The sequence below is a fragment of the Amblyomma maculatum genome, chromosome 1 (assembly GCF_055883805.1).
Source record: "Amblyomma maculatum isolate TAMU_Amacu chromosome 1, ASM5588380v1, whole genome shotgun sequence".
Taxonomy (NCBI): Eukaryota; Metazoa; Arthropoda; class Arachnida; order Ixodida; family Ixodidae; genus Amblyomma; species Amblyomma maculatum.
In genome coordinates, this window is record NC_139344.1 from 231303492 (window position 1) to 231325626 (window position 22135).

General features: G+C 43.1%; 1 protein-coding gene across 14 annotated transcripts in view; it reads left to right on the plus strand.

Moving 5' to 3' along the window:
• LOC146205879 (uncharacterized) overlaps positions 1-22135 on the plus strand; it is a 71707-nt gene that overhangs the window by 23035 nt on the left and 26537 nt on the right. For 5 of the 14 annotated variants that reach the window (XM_084590521.1, XM_084590525.1, XM_084590522.1 and 2 more), the window contains 12 exons: positions 6585-6654; positions 13210-13362; positions 14010-14162; positions 14810-14962; positions 16321-16473; positions 17118-17270; positions 17918-18070; positions 18718-18870; positions 19518-19670; positions 20318-20470; positions 21115-21267; positions 21915-22067. In XM_084590521.1, the coding sequence (XP_084446647.1) occupies positions 6585-6654; positions 13210-13362; positions 14010-14162; positions 14810-14962; positions 16321-16473; positions 17118-17270; positions 17918-18070; positions 18718-18870; positions 19518-19670; positions 20318-20470; positions 21115-21267; positions 21915-22067 (1753 nt within the window). The remainder of the gene's footprint in view (positions 1-6584; positions 6655-13209; positions 13363-14009; positions 14163-14809; positions 14963-16320; positions 16474-17117; positions 17271-17917; positions 18071-18717; positions 18871-19517; positions 19671-20317; positions 20471-21114; positions 21268-21914; positions 22068-22135) is intronic. The other 9 variants (XM_084590526.1, XM_084590524.1, XM_084590527.1 and 6 more) reach the window with 9 other exon arrangements.

Below are 22135 nucleotides of genomic sequence, written 5' to 3' on the forward strand. Positions count from 1 at the left end.
CTGAAATTCACATTGATGGGAAGGTCAGTGGGATTACTTTTAGGTTGGTCTGGTGCAGGAGCTGCAGGATAGGGCAGAAAAAACTTGATGTTGAGTTCGGATGAAAGTGTGGAATCAGAGTTTGGTAGATATCTGTAACTGCGGAATGTGCGTGTGAACACGTGCCTGCCCAATCATTGCTTTGAGTATGTGCCACACTCTGGCCGTGTGCAGCTGGCCGCCAAGCGAGTCACAGAACTGGAGCCAGTTGCTGGTCTCCAGCTGGCATGCATAGCCCAGGGCGTCTGCATTAATGGCTTCTAGCTTAGATTTGAGCAGACAGTTCTGCTTATTTTGCCTCCACTTCTTTTGCAGCGTGTGGCGTTGGTCCCAAAGATGGAGCAGGTGCGAGTCGATGGCAGGGACTATGTCGGTTATTTTAATATGTTTGGTTATTTCGTGCGCGGTCTGTGTGACATTTTCTTGCAATTGGAAGTAATTTTGATTGAGAGGACATCGATTCAAGGCATGTTCTGATAACGGCCCAGTCCGTCAAGTGAGCTCTGCGAACGCTTTTTGTACGTTTGGTAAGTGATAATAACGTGGTCGCTGCCAAAGGTGAGATCAGTAGTTTCCCATACACTGCCTGTTGTTTTCAGAAACCATGTGAGGTCAGGAACCATGTCACACTGGATGCTGTTGCCCTGATGTGTTGGTGATGTGAGGTCGTTACAAAGGCTAAAACCGAGAGTTTGCGTCACCATGCGTAGGATGCGGCCCGAGTGATTGGTACGCGTGTAGAGCCAGTCTGGTTGGGGAGCGTTGAAATCTCTAGCCCATACGACTGGACATAGAGGATACTGCTGAAGAAAAGGAGTGAGCCATTTGAGAGAAGGCTTTGCAGATGGTGTCCAATAGGTATTGAGTGTTAAAATTGGCTAAGGTATATGAGGAAGCTGGGTTAAAGTGCATGCATATTCTGTCTGACGTGTTGTAGGGACTCGTGTCGATTTGAACGGTTGGCAGGCTTTTGAGAACATAAGTGACTGTGTAGACAAGGGAATGTGCTTGCCGTTTGGTACGTATGCTTGGTTGGATATATGACATATATCCTCGAATATATTGTAACGGCCATGCGCTTCTTGCTCGAGAATTATTGCAGGCAGATCGTTGAGGGATCGTAAGTACAGGTGAAAGGCAGCGGCCTTCTTGCGAAGCCCCTGGCAATTCCATTGTATGTAGGGGGAAGCCATGATCTGAGGTGTAGTAGCGTGTGTGGCGGGTGTTATAGGTTGACTGAGGGGAGACTCAATTGGCAATCGCTCCATGATTACATTTAGCTGTGCTTGGAGCTGAGTTTGCACAGTAGTTATGTGTTCGAGAGCAGAGTAAATCTGCTCCATGCGTGTGTTCGGCTGCTCTTTCATAGCATTCAGTTCTTGGATGGTTTGTTCCATCCTTGTTTCGACGGTGCTGACACGAGTGGTGTACTGCTCGATGGCAGCGAGAACAGTGGCTAGTGTGGAAGGGGTCGACTCGACCTCCATGTTTGCAGTGGGGGGGGAGTGACTGTGGGGGAGGTAGGGGGGTAGTGGGGCTTGGATAACTTTTTGAGGGGCGGCGACTGATTAAGTGGCTTGCTCACCTGATTGATCGTGCTGTGGTCTGCATATGACACGCGGCGTTTGGGAGCAGCAGACTGCACAGGTTTAAGGGCCAGCTTGAGTGGTTGCCGGGATGAGGGTGATGACGACGGCGACTTCTGGCCCTTTCTGCAGCAAGGTGATGAGGAAGAAGTGCAGGAGGCAGGGCCAGAAGAGTTGCTTGTGGAGTTGCTGCGGGATTTGTCGCTCAAGGCAGCAAAACGGTTGCTAGTGCGGATGGCGGTGCGTGAGAGGTGCGGTGAATTGGGAGGACCATCTGGTTCATCGGATGCGGGCTTAGAGGAGTCTTGGTCTTGAATGCCGCCATGGCGTTGTATGTAAATTTTCATTCTTGCCTCAGTGGCGGCTTTCCTTTGAGGGCAGCGGATGTTTGTGGGAGAGTGGTCGTCTCCGCAGTGGTGGCAGTGCGGTTCGCAAAGGCTTTAGCTATGGCCTTCACCCACTGGCTGGCTGCAGACGGCGCAGATTGGTTAATATTAGACGCTAGGTTAATATTGGGGCAAACGTCCAGCCGGTGCCCGATTTGGTAACAGTGCGTGCATAGCTGGCTCTGTCTGAAAGGGGTAGCATCGGTAGGGGCATCTGTTGACCAGTATATGGCGTGGGAGACAAATATACCTCGGCTCGGGCCCGGCCCGAGTCCGAGGGACAGGGCTTTCGGGCTGGTCCGAGCCTGTTCACAGGTGTAGTCACGACCATTTTGACCAATTGAAAACCATGACATTTCTTTTGACAACTCCTGCTTACAACAATATTTGCTAAGTAGTTTGAGTTACTTCAAATTGGTGCTTTGAACAGAGTGGTGAGTGCGTTTACTCTTTGAACGATTTTCCCAGCCCTTTAGGTGCTATCTCATGTGTGGTAAATGCATATTACCATTGTCGATGTGGCCTGCAGCAACACCAACTTATTGAACATAGCTTTTTTCTTGTGGCAACAAACACCAGTATTTGCACTGTTGTCTTTACACATTGAAGTCAAAAACCTTCACCCTCTCATTGTGTGTGTGCTTAGGGTAGTGTGGCCAGGGCTGTTCTATTTTTACTTCTGAGCTCAACTTTATGAATGTCTGTATAGCTGTGTGGCATGCAATAGATGGAAGCCAGAGACATGGCAGTAGGTTGCCTGGAGAGTGTTTGGCCCACAGAGGGCACATCCCACGTACTTAATGCTGTTCGAAGTCCTTGAAGCACACATCTAATGGCAAAACCTCGCAGAAGGGAGTTATGAGAGATGTTTCAGTCGAGTGGAGCAGATCTTGGAGGGCAGCTTGTGGTATCTCGGATAATTGTATGACAGCCTTTTGCTGGACAGTGAACTGTCCTGCTTTATCCTGAAAGGTGATCTTTACTCTGTTCATGCGGCCCATCTGGTGGGCATCAAAAATGATATGCCCGTCCACTTGCAACATTGCTTGCAGTTGAGGCCGGGTGGCTTCGCTGATCCTGTGGATTACGCCGTGGCAGGTATATATCCAGAGGCAGCATAGGTGTTGACGGGGACAGCGCTGTTATCCGGTAGCTTAATTTTATTAAACTTTAACAGCTTGCTTTTGGCAGAACAGGTAGACACATCTGCCGCTATTAGGTTCTGCGTTGGTTGTAATTTGAAAATAGTTTGGTGGTGGACTTCCTTCAGTGTGAGTGCTGCGGCCGGGGCTATGAGCATGTGAAGAAGGTGGCCCGGGATAGTACGAACGGAGAAGCCTCTTTTGGGTCTTATGATAGCTGTAGCCATTTCCTTCCGGGGAGGGTGACGTGGCGGAACGGTCTTCCATTCCACAGCGGGGCAGAGGGCGGGCAAAGCGGAATTCTCTGCTGTCATGGCTTGAGCTTCAGTGGGGTCAAAGGGCACCGCTAGGCGTCTGGTCTATTTCCCTCAGCGGGCGTGGTGCGAGACGGCAGATGAAACTGAGCAGCATGGCGAGGAGGTGCTGGGACCGATGCTCGCAGCCGAGGAGCTGTGCGCCTGCGGCCCAGTGACGCTGCGGTGGTGGTTTTTTGGCATCTCACTCGGAGTTCTCGATGTCTCGGAATAAATGCAATTTGGGGGTGAAATTTGGTCCGAATCTTAATGGTTTTGCGCTGGGGTGATTCCTGTAACTTGCGCCAGGCGATGGTGATGCTTGTGGAAGCGTGAATTGAAGAGATCCGGTGGATATGGGGTGAAGAAGCGGAGCTCGATATGGACGCGTCCGTATCGTGCGGCGACCGCAGTGCCCCTCCCGTAATAACATTAACTTTAGCTTTGATTAGGTACAGCTCCCAAAAAATTAAACACGAGATGTAATCAGTGGACAGTGTGCATTGGAACGTGCCCCAATAGTGGATGCTTGTAAGGCAGGGAGGGCACAGCTATATATCCAATGGACCTGTGCTATATACTTTTGATGCTTGCCGCTAAGTGAACGTTTTTGGGCATTGTGCATTTATAACATAGCTCAAAAATGACATGTGAGCCATGGTGTAGATGCAGGCATTCATCCTCAAGGTCACCTTATTCTCTTTGAAGCTGAAAGTGCAGGCAATACTATGTGTACAGTAAAACCTCGTTGATGCATTGAAAATTTTGCAAGGAAAAAAAAGTACTATCTGAGTAAGTGCGTGATCTGATTTGCCTTATTTTGAAAAATTTAGCTGCTGAATGAGGTACAGTGGCATTTATTTATTGACACTTCACTTCAATATTAACATATGAACATTGAGTCACTGACCAAGTCAAAAAGATGAAAATGACGTTTCAGGTCTCATACAGGGCCCTTGTTCCCAATATGACTGTCACGGAAGAACTGTCACTTCATAAAAACATCGAGTAGGATTTCTTAGCATAAAGTATCAATAGCATCTTTTTTTTTAGTTCTCGGACAGTTAAGTCCGGATTTGTTCGGCCTTTATGGCGGAAAAGATTTCGTCACACATTCAGTCTGGTGACGGCAGTGGCAAACCAAAATCATTTCCACATTGTTTCTGGATGACTTGCCTACTAACAACACTGCACTGTGGAGAAGCCATCACAATGGCTGACTGTTGCCACAGTTTTGATTGTCATTCTGCATTCCCCAAATGAGGACAGTCTTATGTAAATGCATAGTTGTTCACAGATGATGCGCCCCCATGCTCCTAGGCACTGCGAAGCCGTGGCTGCGTTTGTTGTCTTCCCATCTAGTCTCCATGGGAACGGTCCTTTCATATGTTAGCAAATTGTTGTTCTTCAATGCTTCGTCCCTGTGCACCTAGTCACTGCAGAGAAACCACCACAGTAGGTGAGCGCTACTACTCTTCAGCTCAGCATGTAGTTCATATGTTAGCATATGTGAGGTTGATCGCTAAATGTATTGTATGACCACAGTTTGACAAACTTTTGAATGCAATTGTCAGGAAATAGTGTTTTCCAAGAAGGTATTAAACAGGAGCAAAATAGTGCAATTTTTGCTGCCCATTATTTTTAACTGGGAACATATCAGCGAGGTCCTACTGTATATTCTAATAGCAGGAAATTTGTTTTGTTCAAGTGCATGGCAGTGATAAATTCTTAATTCATATGTGCCTCCTGATTCGCCCGGGAGACTCCTGATTTTTGACTGAACTTTCTGATTGTATGATCCCTTCGCTCTTGCAAGAATGGTTTTTGTGGAACTTGCACCACGAAATCTGCAGCTGCATTGTAATCGCCGGAATTGCTATTAATGGCCATACTAACATCGTCGGCTAAGCAGCTGATCAGAGCCGAGTCAAGATAAAGCGAAAATAGCTTTGGCCAGCTGCATTCAGTGTTTGCTATTGAATCTGCTTCTGTGTATGCTTTGGTTAGCTATAGGTCATCTGTGTACAGTGTAAAGTTAGAAATCTTATGTACTTGACGACATTGGCTTGAAGTGATGGCGCTATCTGAGCCCAAGAGAAATTGACAAAATATTTTGTGATCTTACACTCCTGAATTATTGTACTCTGTGACATCGAGATAAGGTGAACATTTTACATTTTACGCAACATTTTGCATGCCTATGGTGGTACAGTCAACTTGGATAGACAATATAGTGGAATGGGGTCTCCGCATGTCCCCAGAAACATCTCCTGTTTTGACCCGATTTTAAGAGTGCGCGATCACAACGCTACCAGAAATCTATGGATTACAAAAGGTGATTTGAAACTGAACTGAAGCTAGGACTGAATTCTGCTCATTAACATGGAACACAACCCTCCAACATCCGATACTGATGAAGAGCCATTAGTCTTTGAGAATTTGTGCAGAACTGCTCCAACAAATTTTTGAAGGTAGTAAAGTGTGCTACTGCAAGGTCCCTGCAAAAGGATCTCATTGTACATTCCCTAAATGTTTGCCCCCCCCAGTATGAAATTTAATTTAAAACATTGAATGTGGCCGGCCTTCTCCATCTGCTAGCCGAAATGTCGTCCTCATTTTTGTACTTGCCAGGTTGGCAGGTATGGGCATAGCACAGGTACCCTGTGTACTGAATTCACCCTTACTGCAACACATGAATCTGCTACCATAGTGCACCATGATTCGTTTCTTTTTCTGGTGACATTATCTGTTTAAGTACTGGTACTAATGATTTCCTGTATGCATAACTATTTTGCCATAAAAAAATATTTACCATTTTTTTAAGCTTTAGCAAAAGCAGTGCAGGTAACATAGGATGGAGTAATTAGACAAAACTGGTGCTGACTATAATCAGCTAAACTTTAGTTGAAAATGAACAAATGATATACATTCTCACAACTAAAAGCACATATGGTAAAGCATGATCACCCCTTCATGTGGACATGAATGTGAATTGGTGTATCCTGATGTTCTTGGTTGAAGTGCTACTGTTTTTGCACAGTAATCGTGCAACAACTAGCTCAACTTTCCTTTCTGCTGCAGATTATTCAAAGTTTCTTTCATCTTTTTTTTTTTTTTCTCTCCGTTTCTCTCTTAAAGGCAAGCTGATATTGTGACATCAGATGCTATCGTAGATAAGAATTCTGATGTTCAACTGGAGAACCCAAACGTAAGTGGCATTTTGAATAAGTAATGCTAGATTGGGGAATTTTTAATTTTTTATTAATGGTAAAAAGTGTCTTCTCTTTTGATGTCTTGGGTATTGGCATGTTATTTTTAGCGACACAGAGGTATCGACCTATATGATTAGATTTGCGGTCAATAGTTCGAATGTTACTGACATTGTCGAGCGTCTTGATTCCGACCTGCTCGCCTGCGAATCAAGCGACGAAGCAGGAATTAGCAGCAGCCACGAAAGCTTGGTGGGTTGACGCGCAGGAAATGTCAACTGGTAGGACATGTTGAACAAAGGAACTGATTACCGTAAAGATGCTGCTTTCTCATTCTGGTTGGCCAAGGTGGCCAAGTCAAGCTGGCGTTCTAAAAAAAATGTTTTGGCATAGAATTATAGAATGGCGCGATCAGCCACCATAACCCGTAACCTCTCCCGATAGCTCCCGTGCTCACGCTTACTCACGCGCTGATTGGTCCCAACGCGGCAGGCCTGTGTGCCGCCGTCCAAGCATGTGGCGCCCTTGGTGCATAAAACGTGGCCGCCGCGATCGGCTCCCAAGTCATAGCGGCCTCATTCATAGCCTCCGCTATCAGTAATCTAGCTATCGCAGATCGCTCTTCATTCGCTTACATAACTATTTGTACAAAGGACTATCAATCATGATTAAATTGCAAGTATTGTTCGGCCAATACTGAGGTCTTGGTAGAAGTAATTACAGCGATACAAGCGAACTTTTTCTTTCCTACAGCTGCTGTCCAGTGTGATGCACCTGACGTCTGCTAGCTCCGCTGCTGAAAGCGTTGTGCAAAGCAAGAAAATATTTTACGAGATGGGCTTGCTAGTAAAGCGGCACTAAAGTCCGACGTTTATAACAGCGTTAGCCCTTTCCGAAGCGCCGTTCGCTGGCGCTTCGATGTGAAACCACCTAGGGCTAGCGACGTCTAGGGTAGGCGGGGAGCTGCGCAGTTAGTTCCCAGCGCATCATCGAGAGACACCGTTGCCGAAAGCCCTGCACTTGTGCAGGCATATATGCTGTTGGGGCCCGAGTATAGCAGGCAGTCTCCATATGTACACCGGTGAAGTAATTGCAACACGCACCAACGAAGAAGCCATCGAGTAAAGCAAGCAGAAGCGTATCTTTCTCAGAACACAGCCGGAACCGGTGGCAGCGCCACCGCTGTTCGAGTCTGGCCATGTGTCATCACTGCTCTTTGCTTTGCCGACTCCACGTCACAGTTGTTTGATGACGTCATGTTGTTTACCTCTGTACACGGTTTTGTCACAGAGATGTCGCTGTCAATGGGTTTTGAAAAACGAAGTACTTGCCTGGCTTGTTTTTAAAATCAAATTAAAATATCTTCGCGGCAACTTGCGAGGTTGGGATTGCTTGGGGAGCATCTTTGTATAACACGGAAATCAATCATATTCCTTCCGATGCTTAAAAAATTGGTGTCTATACTCCTTTAAGAGACATCTAAGTGCCTCCAACGAATTTTTGTTCAAACCTTTATGTTAAGGTCATTCTAGTTTTGTCATTCACCCTTTGTATACAAGTATTCATCATCAATGCCATTGGTCTTAAATTCTTGCCATAGTATACTTTGACAGCTATCACGCCAGATTTTGCAACCTATAGAAATGAAAGCCTGGCTCACATGAGGTGGCCACCTTCAACAAACAAGCATGAGCTTATTGTAAAATTTTAAAACAGTTGCGATTCTAACCTCGGCTGCCTGGAGGAGTTCCTGTAGTGTTACCATACTGGATTATTTGGTGCATCCCCTCTAGATTGTGAAAATCGTCTATTTAACCCTGCACAGTCATAGATAAAAAATAAACTTAGTTTTGTCAATAGTTTTATAAAATTACTTCAGAAAATTTATTTTGTGAAAAAAATTCTGGGGGCACTTTGGCTCACTGAAGTGTTTCAAGGTGGAAGCCGTAATTATAGAGACGGGTGCCATTCGACAGTAAGACATAATTACCGGCAACCCAAACTGTAAGCATAAACTTTCACTAATTGCCTATAACCAATTGCCTAATTAGCACAAACACACTAATTAGCTAATTAGTGTATTGTACTTCAGTCAGTTACCAGTACAAGGCATACTTATCAGTAAACCTTAGTTCAGGCACAAACTTGTGCTAATTGCCTAATTAGCACTACTATGCTAATAAATGTAATTGACTATCACTTCTCTCAATTGTAAGTACACCCTCGCTTGACTACATCCTTATTTAGGAAATTATATAATTTATTACACTCAGTTCCACTTACTTGGAGCATCACTATGCCATCCCTTTAATTGGTTGCATGGGTACCAAATTACAATTGGCCCTGTTTGAAATTCGCACGCTGTGATGTCACGACTAAAGGTGTGCACGGGCCGAAATTTTGAGCCCGAGCCTGGCCCGACTCTTAAAGCCCGGCCCGCCGCTCAGATTTAAGGCCCGGGCCCGGCCCGACTCGTCATGCTATAATTGCAGTTCAAGCTATGAAAAATAAAATAAGTTATTTCAGGGTAAGTTTTATCCAAGGTCTTGGAATGTTGAGTTCTCACATTTGAAATGGCAAATTTGCTGAATATGCTCAGCACGTAAGTATAATTAACTTATTATGCATAAACAACATGTTATGCATTGAATTGAGGTATTTGCGGCGCTCTTGAATAATGAACTCGACGGTAGTACTGAAGTTTCTTTCAGTGCTGCAACTTCTGGCTGGAATGACTAACACATTCTTTGATAGGAAAGCAGGTTTTCGGTAAGCAGCTTGTTTACTTCTCCAAAAGTGCGCTAGCTCTGAACTTAAACAAAGGGTTGATTTTGTGGTCAATTACTCGGTGAACTCGCCTGGCTCACAGTGAGCCTTTCACATGAACTTTTCGCAACAAGAGGAAACTCTTACACCGCAGACGCTTTTAGCTGTGTCCCGCTTTAAACAAGGTCGTGTCAAGGTAGACGTGACCATAGCAGAGACGTTTGATAGGCGACAGCATGGCGCAAATCTTGAAACAGATACCTAAACATCAGCGCCGATGTTACCAAAGCGGAGATGCGAAACTTGAAACTAATTAGCCCACAAGCAGCCCACAAGCAGCCCCTCTGCTCGGTCACTGACGGCTACCAAATATCCGTTCGCGTCGAGGAGGTGGGGAGGAAAGGCAGGTCGACACTGGGAAAGAACTCGGAAGCTCTCACGTAGGGAACACGGGAAAATGCGGTGCATTCTAGACGCTTATCGCAGTATGCCCGTATTCGCACTTTCGCAAAACTTTCATGTGTTCGTGATCGTCGTGTCTGGCTCGGCCCGAGACAAATATACCTCGGCTCGGGCCCGGCCCGAGTCCGAGGGACAGGGCTTTCGGGCTGGTCCGAGCCTGTTCACAGGTGTAGTCACGACCATTTTGACCAATTGAAAACCATGACATTTCTTTTGACAACTCCTGCTTACAACGATATTTGCTAAGTAGTTTGAGTTACTTCAAATTGGTGCTTTTTCAGAGTGGTGAGTGCGTTTACTCTTTGAACGATTTTCCCAGCCCTTTAGGTGCTATCTCATGTGTGGTAAATGCATATTACCATTGTCGATGTGGCCTGCAGCAACACCAACTTATTGAACATAGCTTTTTTCTTGTGGCAACAAACACCAGTATTTGCACTGTTGTCTTTACACATTGAAGTCAAAAACCTTCACCCTCTCATTGTGTGTGTGCTTAGGGTAGTGTGGCCAGGGCTGTTCTATTTTTACTTCTGAGCTCAACTTTATGAATGTCTGTATAGCTGTGTGGCATGCAATAGATGGAAGCCAGAGACATGGCAGTAGGTTGCCTGGAGAGTGTTTGGCCCACAGAGGGCACATCCCACATACTTAATGCTGTTCGAAGTCCTTGAAGCACACATCTAATGGCAAAACCTCGCAGAAGGGAGTTATGAGAGATGTTTCAGTCGAGTGGAGCAGATCTTGGAGGGCAGCTTGTGGTATCTCGGATAATTGTATGACAGCCTTTTGCTGGACAGTGAACTGGACACTCTTAAATAATGTTGATAAATCTCAAACAAAGTCCTGGCTCTGTTCTCTGCTCCATCTGTGAGAAAAATACAGAAAAACGTCATGTGAGATTTTTGTCAGACGCACATGCGATCACTGACGATAGGAATAACAGAGCATGTGCTGGCCCAGTTTCTTCCAGGCTGAGCAAACACGGTTACGAAAAAAGATAATAATAAATAAAGACTGAGTGATGAAGTGACATGTGGGACAAGAGGGAAACCAAATGGAGCGGGCAGCTTGTGAATATCAAAAGTGCGCTTGAAGGCACAGACACGTGTGCACTTACAAAAGGAAAGTGGCATGCAGCGGTCTGATGAAGGCTGTAGAAATCAATTCTCCCTTCTGTATGCCCTGTTGTAGATATCGCATTTGCAACTTTATTGTTGTCTCTTATGCCAGGTGCATGGTTTCTTAGCAATGTTTTCGAAGTCTGCTGTGATTTATTGGAGCATTTTTATGTGGCAGTGTTCCTTGAGGCAATGAAGCTCTTTTTCTTTGTGCGCATCAACAGCACACTTAATCGATTGTGTCTTTTTCAGAAAATTTTATGCTTTTTAGACACATCCCTTATCGCATCACTTTTTTTTTATTAAGTAAAGCCGCTAATGGTCTTTGTTTGGCTGCTTGGGTGTTGGATGAGTGTAAATCAGGTTTGGTTTAGTTTATGGGGTTTAACGTTCCAAAGGTGACTCAGGCTATTAGGCATGCTGTAGTGGAGGGCTCCGGAAATTTCGACCACCTTGGGTTCTTTAAGGTGCACTTACATCATACAGCACAACGGACGCCTAGCTTTTCGTCTTGACCGAAAAGCGGCCGCCGAGGCTGAGATTCAATCCTGCATCCTCGGGCACAGTAGTCGAACGCTCTAACCACTGCGCCACCCAAGCGGGGCCAAGTGTAAAACAGACGTCTGATGACTGGAAAGTGGATATTCTGTGTCGGCTGCCTTACTTACTTTAGTTACAAGTGTCTGTGCAAAGCTCTTCACGCCTGATGGCCCAGGCTGAGAACTATGGATGGCTCCCTTGAGAAAGCCGTCGCATTACCTCTTCCTTATGTTGCTGTCGCCACGAGTTATATGGGATGCCAAACTTAGACACAATGAGTATTGATTGAAAATGCCTGCCATGGTGCCCTTCTTCAACATTGGAAACTCGGTGCCTTCCTGGAAGTCAGAAATGCAAGCTGCAGAGTGCAGAATAATTGAATGCTAAGTTTGGCTGCCAGTTTTTTTTTTTTCTTAAGATTACCTGGTGTCATCTTCCCCATAGCTCCGAAGTCGGCAGGAATTTCATGGAATGAAGTGCCGGGCTTCTTGTCTCACTGACTTGGCATGCAAAACAGAACACAGTAGCAGTGTATTTTCGCTTGTTATTTGCTCCATCAACTGCAATCTTATACACATCACTGGTTAAATGGTTGAATGGTAAAATGGTAAAACAGCACATCATGAGGTTTGCTTTCTGTTGCAGAGGCAGTCACAAAAGCATTATGTGTCTGCTGCTAGCAGGTCATCTTACCGCGCCACCACGCGTCCCCTGTGGCAGGAATAAAAACCCTTGCCGCTGCAGGCAGCATTGGCTTTTACTGTGTACAAAAGAAATCAGGCAGGTCTAGAACCTACTTGAAATCACCACACTGAGGGCTGAAAGGTGCACAAAAAAATAATTGCAATAGTAGAAGGAAAAAAAAAAAAAAGGAGTTTATTTGTTAGAGTTACTAAATACAGGTGGCCATTGGTCGATTGTCTATGGAAATTATAAAGCATTTTACATCCTGCACATAGATAAGCACTAGTAGTCACTTAGATTCGTTGAAAAAAATAATAAAATGAACCCTGTAATGATAGAACATTTTCTTGAACCTGATTTGTACTTGAATTTGAGCAAAAGAAATACACTCAATAATTTATTTAGTTGTTGAAGGGTGGATGGGGAGGGGGCCATTTTGGGTGCAGCCATGTCTGTCCATGCATTGTCACATACTGTGTCGCATCACCCGTGCACATAAGGCAGGAATCCAGTAGGGCAGGTACTACACCTGTTGTCTTTCTCCCTTTTTCTCTTTGGTAAAAGGAGCCATTTTTCTGGCTATACTAGCCAGAAAAATGTGGAGTTATAAGCTGTCAGTGTAATAAGAACAGGTAACAAATGGCCTTGCATATTACAGATGCAGTCTAATAAATGAAGAAAATGAGATATTGATGACTTTCCAGGGCGCTGATTTGAGGGAAAGGGGTGATCTCCGAAATGAGAAAGTTTTGTAGGCAAACCGTATTGACTCAGCCCCCGCTCCAGTTTTTTCAATAAGGAAGCTGAAGAAATATGCATATTCTTTTGATATTTTACATATTTCCAGCACCACACCACATTTGATGTCTAATTTCAGATATTGGATTACCTACTTCAGAGAAAGAAAAAATATTTTGACTTCTGAAATATACGGAGTTCTCACATTGTCCCGGTGTTGCTTATGCCATCATATTCTGTTTTCAGGTTAGCGTCGCTGAACTTTGCCCTGAACCAGACCTGGCGTCTCAGAGACCTAAAACCATTGACATCACACAACCGCTTGTGGATAACAGTAGCTGTCTGGACACACCACCAAACTGTTCGACTCCATTTTCTTCTCACGAGAAGATGCAGCAGGTGAAGCTCTTTAATTTTTACATATCTTCATGGAAACAAAAGCAGTTGTACTGAATAATTAAGCAGGGATAGTTAGCACCATGTTAATTTTAATTGCAGATGAAGCTTGCTTTTTTAAGAGCATGTGTAAGCATGCCCTTGGGAGCAATAAAATGATGTGAAATTGCAAGTAGCTAGACATGACCATTAATATGTAAGCAGTTAAAATATGCACTTTGTTTGGCTACCCAGGGAACGAGTGGGCCTGTCCACGTTGCTGAGTTCCTAAGGAACTATCGTGGCATGTTGTTTTACTTTGTAAATAATGTGCGGCTAATAATACAGTGTAATAAATGAAGGAAATGAGATATTGATGGAGAGTTTACAGGGTGCTGATTTGAGGGAAAGGGTTGATCTCCGAAATTGAGAAAGTATTGTAGGCAAACCGAAGTGACCCAGTCCCCGCTCCACTTTTTCAATAAGGAAGCTGAAGAAATATGCATATTCTTTTAATATTTTACGTATTTCCAGCATTGGAGCACATGTCATGTATGATTTCATATTTTACAGTACCTACTTCAGAGAAAGAACAAATATTTTGGCCTCTGAAATATACGGAGTTCTCACGTTGTCCCGGTGTTGCTTATGCCATCATATTTTGTTTCCAGGTTGGCGTCGCTGAACTTTGCCCTGAACCAGACCTGGCGTCTCGGAGACCTAAAACCATTGACGTCACACAACCGCTTGTGGATAACAGTAGCTGTCTGGACACACCACCAAACTGTTCGACTCCATTTTCTTCTCACGAGGAGATGCAGCAGGTGAAGCTCTTTAATTTTTACATATTTTCATGGAAACAAAAGCAGTTGTACTGAATAAATAAGCAGGGAAAGTTAGCACCATGTTAATTTTAATTGCAGATGAAGCTTGCTTTTTTAAGAGCATGTGTAAGCATGCCCTTGGGAGCAATAAAATGATGTGAAATTGCAAGTAGCTGGACACGACCATTAATATGTAAGCAGTTAAATTATGCACTTTGTTTGGCTACCCAGGGAACGAGTGAACCTGTCCACGTTGCTGAGTTTCTAAGGAACTATCATGGCATGTTGTTTTACTTTGTAAATAATGTGTGGCTAATAATACAGTGTAATAAATGAAGAAAATGAGATATTGATGGTGACTTTACAGGGTGCTGATTTGAGGGAAAGGGTTGATCTCCGAAATTGAGAAAGTATTGTAGGCAAATCGTAGTGACCCAGTCCCTGCTCCACTTTTTCAATAAGGAAGCTGAAGAAATATGCATATTCTTTTGATATTTTACATATTTCCAGCACCACACCACATTTGATGTCTAATTTCAGATATTGGATTACCTCCTTCAGAGAAAGAAAAAATATTTTGACCTCTGAAATATACGGAGTTCTCACATTGTCCCGGTGTTGCTTATGCCATCATATTCTGTTTTCAGGTTGGCGTCGCTGAACTTTGCCCTGAACCAGACCTGGCGTCTCAGAGACCTAAAACCATTGACATCACACAACCGCTTGTGGATAACAGTAGCTGTCTGGACACACCACCAAACTGTTCGACTCCATTTTCTTCTCACGAGAAGATGCAGCAGGTGAAGCTCTTTAATTTTTACATATTTTCATGGAAACAAAAGCAGTTGTACTGAATAATTAAGCAGGGATAGTTAGCACCATGTTAATTTTAATTGCAGATGAAGCTTGCTTTTTTAAGAGCATGTGTAAGCATGCCCTTGGGAGCAATAAAATGATGTGAAATTGCAAGTAGCTAGACATGACCATTAATATGTAAGCAGTTAAAATATGCACTTTGTTTGGCTACCCAGGGAACAAGTGGGCCTGTCAACGTTGCTGAGTTCCTAAGGAACTATCATGGCATGTTGTTTTACTTTGTTAATAATGTGTGGCTAATAATACAGTGTAATAAATGAAGGAAATGAGATATTGATGGAGAGTTTACAGGGTGCTGATTTGAGGGAAAGGGTTGATCTCCGAAATTGAGAAAGTATTGTAGGCAAACCGTAGTGACCCAGTCCCCGCTCCACTTTTTCAATAAGGAAGCTGAAGAAATATGCATATTCTTTTGATATTTTACATATTTCCAGCATTGGAGCACATGTTTATTTCTCCTTCGGGCAACATACAGGTATTGCCCACGAGGCAAGACAAAAGGAGGTGCTAAACCTCCTGACTGGGTCTTGTCCTCGCCTGGGTACAGCAGCAGGAGCGGTATTGCATTGTACAACAACAAAAGGCTGTCTTTGCCATCGCTTACAAAACAGACGCATCATAAACAGTTCTTGTAAATATATACAGATAATAAAATAATAATACACACTAAATCATATACAAAAATGGTACAGTAATGCAATACATTAGGGTTGTTCGAACCGATACAGCATTCCTACGACGCAACAACCCCACAGACCATCCACCACAGAACACCGCACAATCTGCACGACACACCACCCCATCCGCACGGCATATCATACGAATTGTATGGCATATCATACAGACCGCACGATATGCCACACAGACCGCACGACATCCTACTATGAACAATCTATGAGGCCACCGCACCACAGGACCCCCCCCCCCCCCAGCAGGGTTACATCAAATGGAACCAGAAGTAAGCATTTTTTTAGGACACAACGTTAGACAAAAAGAAAGACGAACAGATGCGTTTAAAACCCCTGTGCGTGGAACTATTTTTAGCTGCATCTATTACAAACGGATGAGAATTACACATCAACATGATCTGATGCTCAATTGATTGTGTTCCGTAGTTAGTACGAGGCCTATTTACCACAACAGAAGTTTGTGGTAAATGTCATGTATGATTTCAGATTTTACAGTACCTACTTCAGAGAAAGAACAAATATTTTGGCCTCTGAAATATACGGAGTTCTCACGTTGTCCCGGTGTTGCTTATGCCATCATATTCTGTTTCCAGGTTGGCGTCGCTGAACTTTCCCCTGAACCAGACCTGGCGTCTCGGAGACCTAAAACCATTGACGTCACACAACCGCTTGTGGATAACAGTAGCTGTCTGGACACACCACCAAACTGTTTGACTCCATTTTCTTCTCACGAGAAGATGCAGCAGGTGAAGCTCTTTAATTTTTACATATTTTCATGGAAACAAAAGCAGTTGTACTGAATAATTATGCAGGGAAAGTTAGCACCATGTTAATTTTAATTGCAGATGAAGCTTGCTTTTTTAAGAGCATGTGTAAGCATGCCCTTGGGAGCAATAGAATGATGTGAAATTTCAAGTAGCTGGACACGACCATTAATATGTAAGCAGTTAAAATATGCACTTTGTTTGGCTATCCAGGGAACGAGTGAACCTGTCCATGTTGCTGAGTTTCTAAGGAACTATAATGGCATGAGGTTCTACTTTGTATATAATGTGCTGCTAATAATACAGTGTAATAAATGAAGAAAATGAGATATTGATGGTGGCTTTACAGGGTGCTGATTTTAGGGAAAGGGTTGATCTCCGAAATTGAGAAAGTATTGTAGGCAAACCGTAGTGACCCAGTCCCCGCTCCACTTTTTCGATAAGGAAGCTGGAGAAATATGCATATTCTTTTCATATTTTACATATTTCCAGCATTGGAGCACATGTCATGTATGATTTCAGATTTTAGAGTACCTACTTCAGAGAAAGAACAAATATTTTGGCCTCTGAAATATACGGAGTTCTCACGTCCCGGTGTTGCTTATGGCATCATATTCTGTTTCCAGGTTGGCGTCGCTGAACTTTTCCCTGAACCAGACCCGGCGCCTCGGAGACCTAAAACCATGGACGTCACACAACCGCTTGTGGATAACAGTAGCTGTCTGGAACCACCACCAAACTGTTCGACTCCATTTTCTTTTCACGGGAAGATGCAGCAGGTGAAGCTCTTTAATTTTTACATTTTTTCATGGAAACAAAAGCAGTTGTACTGAATAATTAAGCAGGGAAAGTTAGCACCATGTTAATTTTAATTGCAGATGAAGCTTGCTTTTTTAAGAGCATGTGTAAGCATGCCCTTGGGAGCAATAAAATGATGTGAAATTGCAAGTAGCTGGACACGACCATTAATATGTAAGCAGTTAAATTATGCACTTTGTTTGGCTACCCAGGGAACGAGTGAACCTGTCCACGTTGCTGAGTTTCTAAGGAACTATCATGGCATGTTGTTTTACTTTGTAAATAATGTGTGGCTAATAATACAGTGTAATAAATGAAGAAAATGAGATATTGATGGTGACTTTACAGGGTGCTGATTTGAGGGAAAGGGTTGATCTCCGAAATTGAGAAAGTATTGTAGGCAAATCGTAGTGACCCAGTCCCTGCTCCACTTTTTCAATAAGGAAGCTGAAGAAATATGCATATTCTTTTGATATTTTACATATTTCCAGCACCACACCACATTTGATCTCTAATTTCAGATATTGGATTACCTACTTCAGAGAAAGAAAAAATATTTTGACCTCTGAAATATACGGAGTTCTCACATTGTCCCAGTGTTGCTTATGCCATCATATTCTGTTTTCAGGTTGGCGTCGCTGAACTTTGCCCTGAACCAGACCTGGCGTCTCAGAGACCTAAAACCATTGACATCACACAACCGCTTGTGGATAACAGTAGCTGTCTGGACACACCACCAAACTGTTCGACTCCATTTTCTTCTCACGAGAAGATGCAGCAGGTGAAGCTCTTTAATTTTTACATATCTTCATGGAAACAAAAGCAGTTGTACTGAATAATTAAGCAGGGATAGTTAGCACCATGTTAATTTTAATTGCAGATGAAGCTTGCTTTTTTAAGAGCATGTGTAAGCATGCCCTTGGGAGCAATAAAATGATGTGAAATTGCAAGTAGCTAGACATGACCATTAATATGTAAGCAGTTAAAATATGCACTTTGTTTGGCTACCCAGGGAACGAGTGGGCCTGTCCACGTTGCTGAGTTCCTAAGGAACTATCGTGGCATGTTGTTTTACTTTGTAAATAATGTGCGGCTAATAATACAGTGTAATAAATGAAGGAAATGAGATATTGATGGAGAGTTTACAGGGTGCTGATTTGAGGGAAAGGGTTGATCTCCGAAATTGAGAAAGTATTGTAGGCAAACCGAAGTGACCCAGTCCCCGCTCCACTTTTTCAATAAGGAAGCTGAAGAAATATGCATATTCTTTTAATATTTTACGTATTTCCAGCATTGGAGCACATGTCATGTATGATTTCATATTTTACAGTACCTACTTCAGAGAAAGAACAAATATTTTGGCCTCTGAAATATACGGAGTTCTCACGTTGTCCCGGTGTTGCTTATGCCATCATATTCTGTTTCCAGGTTGGCGTCGCTGAACTTTGCCCTGAACCAGACCTGGCGTCTCGGAGACCTAAAACCATTGACGTCACACAACCGCTTGTGGATAACAGTAGCTGTCTGGACACACCACCAAACTGTTCGACTCCATTTTCTTCTCACGAGGAGATGCAGCAGGTGAAGCTCTTTAATTTTTACATATTTTCATGGAAACAAAAGCAGTTGTACTGAATAAATAAGCAGGGAAAGTTAGCACCATGTTAATTTTAATTGCAGATGAAGCTTGCTTTTTTAAGAGCATGTGTAAGCATGCCCTTGGGAGCAATAAAATGATGTGAAATTGCAAGTAGCTGGACACGACCATTAATATGTAAGCAGTTAAATTATGCACTTTGTTTGGCTACCCAGGGAACGAGTGAACCTGTCCACGTTGCTGAGTTTCTAAGGAACTATCATGGCATGTTGTTTTACTTTGTATATAATGTGCGGCTAATAATACAGTGTAATAAATGAAGAAAATGAGATATTGATGGTGACTTTACAGGGTGCTGATTTGAGGGAAAGGGTTGATCTCCGAAATTGAGAAAGTATTGTAGGCAAATCGTAGTGACCCAGTCCCTGCTCCACTTTTTCAATAAGGAAGCTGAAGAAATATGCATATTCTTTTGATATTTTACATATTTCCAGCACCACACCACATTTGATGTCTAATTTCAGATATTGGATTACCTCCTTCAGAGAAAGAAAAAATATTTTGACCTCTGAAATATACGGAGTTCTCACATTGTCCCGGTGTTGCTTATGCCATCATATTCTGTTTTCAGGTTGGCGTCACTGAACTTTGCCCTGAACCAGACCTGGCGTCTCAGAGACCTAAAACCATTGACATCACACAACCGCTTGTGGATAACAGTAGCTGTCTGGACACACCACCAAACTGTTCGACTCCATTTTCTTCTCACGAGAAGATGCAGCAGGTGAAGCTCTTTAATTTTTACATATTTTCATGGAAACAAAAGCAGTTGTACTGAATAATTAAGCAGGGATAGTTAGCACCATGTTAATTTTAATTGCAGATGAAGCTTGCTTTTTTAAGAGCATGTGTAAGCATGCCCTTGGGAGCAATAAAATGATGTGAAATTGCAAGTAGCTAGACATGACCATTAATATGTAAGCAGTTAAAATATGCACTTTGTTTGGCTACCCAGGGAACAAGTGGGCCTGTCAACGTTGCTGAGTTCCTAAGGAACTATCATGGCATGTTGTTTTACTTTGTTAATAATGTGTGGCTAATAATACAGTGTAATAAATGAAGGAAATGAGATATTGATGGAGAGTTTACAGGGTGCTGATTTGAGGGAAAGGGTTGATCTCCGAAATTGAGAAAGTATTGTAGGCAAACCGTAGTGACCCAGTCCCCGCTCCACTTTTTCAATAAGGAAGCTGAAGAAATATGCATATTCTTTTGATATTTTACATATTTCCAGCATTGGAGCACATGTCATGTATGATTTCAGATTTTACAGTACCTACTTCAGAGAAAGAACAAATATTTTGGCCTCTGAAATATACGGAGTTCTCACGTTGTCCCGGTGTTGCTTATGCCATCATATTCTGTTTCCAGGTTGGCGTCGCTGAACTTTCCCCTGAACCAGACCTGGCGTCTCGGAGACCTAAAACCATTGACGTCACACAACCGCTTGTGGATAACAGTAGCTGTCTGGACACACCACCAAACTGTTTGACTCCATTTTCTTCTCACGAGAAGATGCAGCAGGTGAAGCTCTTTAATTTTTACATATTTTCATGGAAACAAAAGCAGTTGTACTGAATAATTAAGCAGGGAAAGTTAGCACCATGTTAATTTTAATTGCAGATGAAGCTTGCTTTTTTAAGAGCATGTGTAAGCATGCCCTTGGGAGCAATAGAATGATGTGAAATTTCAAGTAGCTGGACACGACCATTAATATGTAAGCAGTTAAAATATGCACTTTGTTTGGCTATCCAGGGAACGAGTGAACCTGTCCATGTTGCTGAGTTTCTAAGGAACTATAATGGCATGAGGTTTTACTTTGTATATAATGTGCTGCTAATAATACAGTGTAATAAATGAAGAAAATGAGATATTGATGGTGGCTTTACAGGGTGCTGATTTTAGGGAAAGGGTTGATCTCCGAAATTGAGAAAGTATTGTAGGCAAACCGTAGTGACCCAGTCCCCGCTCCACTTTTTCGATAAGGAAGCTGGAGAAATATGCATATTCTTTTCATATTTTACATATTTCCAGCATTGGAGCACATGTCATGTATGATTTCAGATTTTAGAGTACCTACTTCAGAGAAAGAACAAATATTTTGGCCTCTGAAATATACGGAGTTCTCACGTCCCGGTGTTGCTTATGGCATCATATTCTGTTTCCAGGTTGGCGTCGCTGAACTTTTCCCTGAACCAGACCCGGCGCCTCGGAGACCTAAAACCATGGACGTCACACAACCGCTTGTGGATAACAGTAGCTGTCTGGAACCACCACCAAACTGTTCGACTCCATTTTCTTTTCACGGGAAGATGCAGCAGGTGAAGCTCTTTAATTTTTACATTTTTTCATGGAAACAAAAGCAGTTGTACTGAATAATTAAGCAGGGAAAGTTAGCACCATGTTAATTTTAATTGCAGATGAAGCTTGCTTTTTTAAGAGCATGTGTAAGCATGCCCTTGGGAGCAATAAAATGATGTGAAATTGCAAGTAGCTAGACATGACCATTAATATGTAAGCAGTTAAAATATGCACTTTGTTTGGCTACCCAGGGAACAAGTGGGCCTGTCAACGTTGCTGAGTTCCTAAGGAACTATCATGGCATGTTGTTTTACTTTGTTAATAATGTGTGGCTAATAATACAGTGTAATAAATGAAGGAAATGAGATATTGATGGAGAGTTTACAGGGTGCTGATTTGAGGGAAAGGGTTGATCTCCAAAATTGAGAAAGTATTGTAGGCAAGCCGTAGTGACCCAGTCCCCGCTCCACTTTTTCAATAAGGAAGCTGAAGAAATATGCATATTCTTTTGATATTTTACATATTTCCAGCATTCGAGCACATGTCATGTATGATTTCAGATTTTACAGTACCTACTTCAGAGAAAGAACAATTATTTTGGCCTCTGAAATATACGGAGTTCTCACGTTGTCCCGATGTTGCTTATGCCATCATATTCTGTTTCCAGGTTGGCGTCGCTGAACTTTGCCCTGAACCAGACCTGGCGTCTCGGAGACCTAAAACCATTGACGTCACACAACCGCTTGTGGATAACAGTAGCTGTCTGGACACACCACCAAACTGTTCGACTCCATTTTCTTCTCACGAGAAGATGCAGCAGGTGAAGCTCTTTAATTTTTACATATTTTCATGGAAACAAAAGCAGTTGTACTGAATAATTAAGCAGGG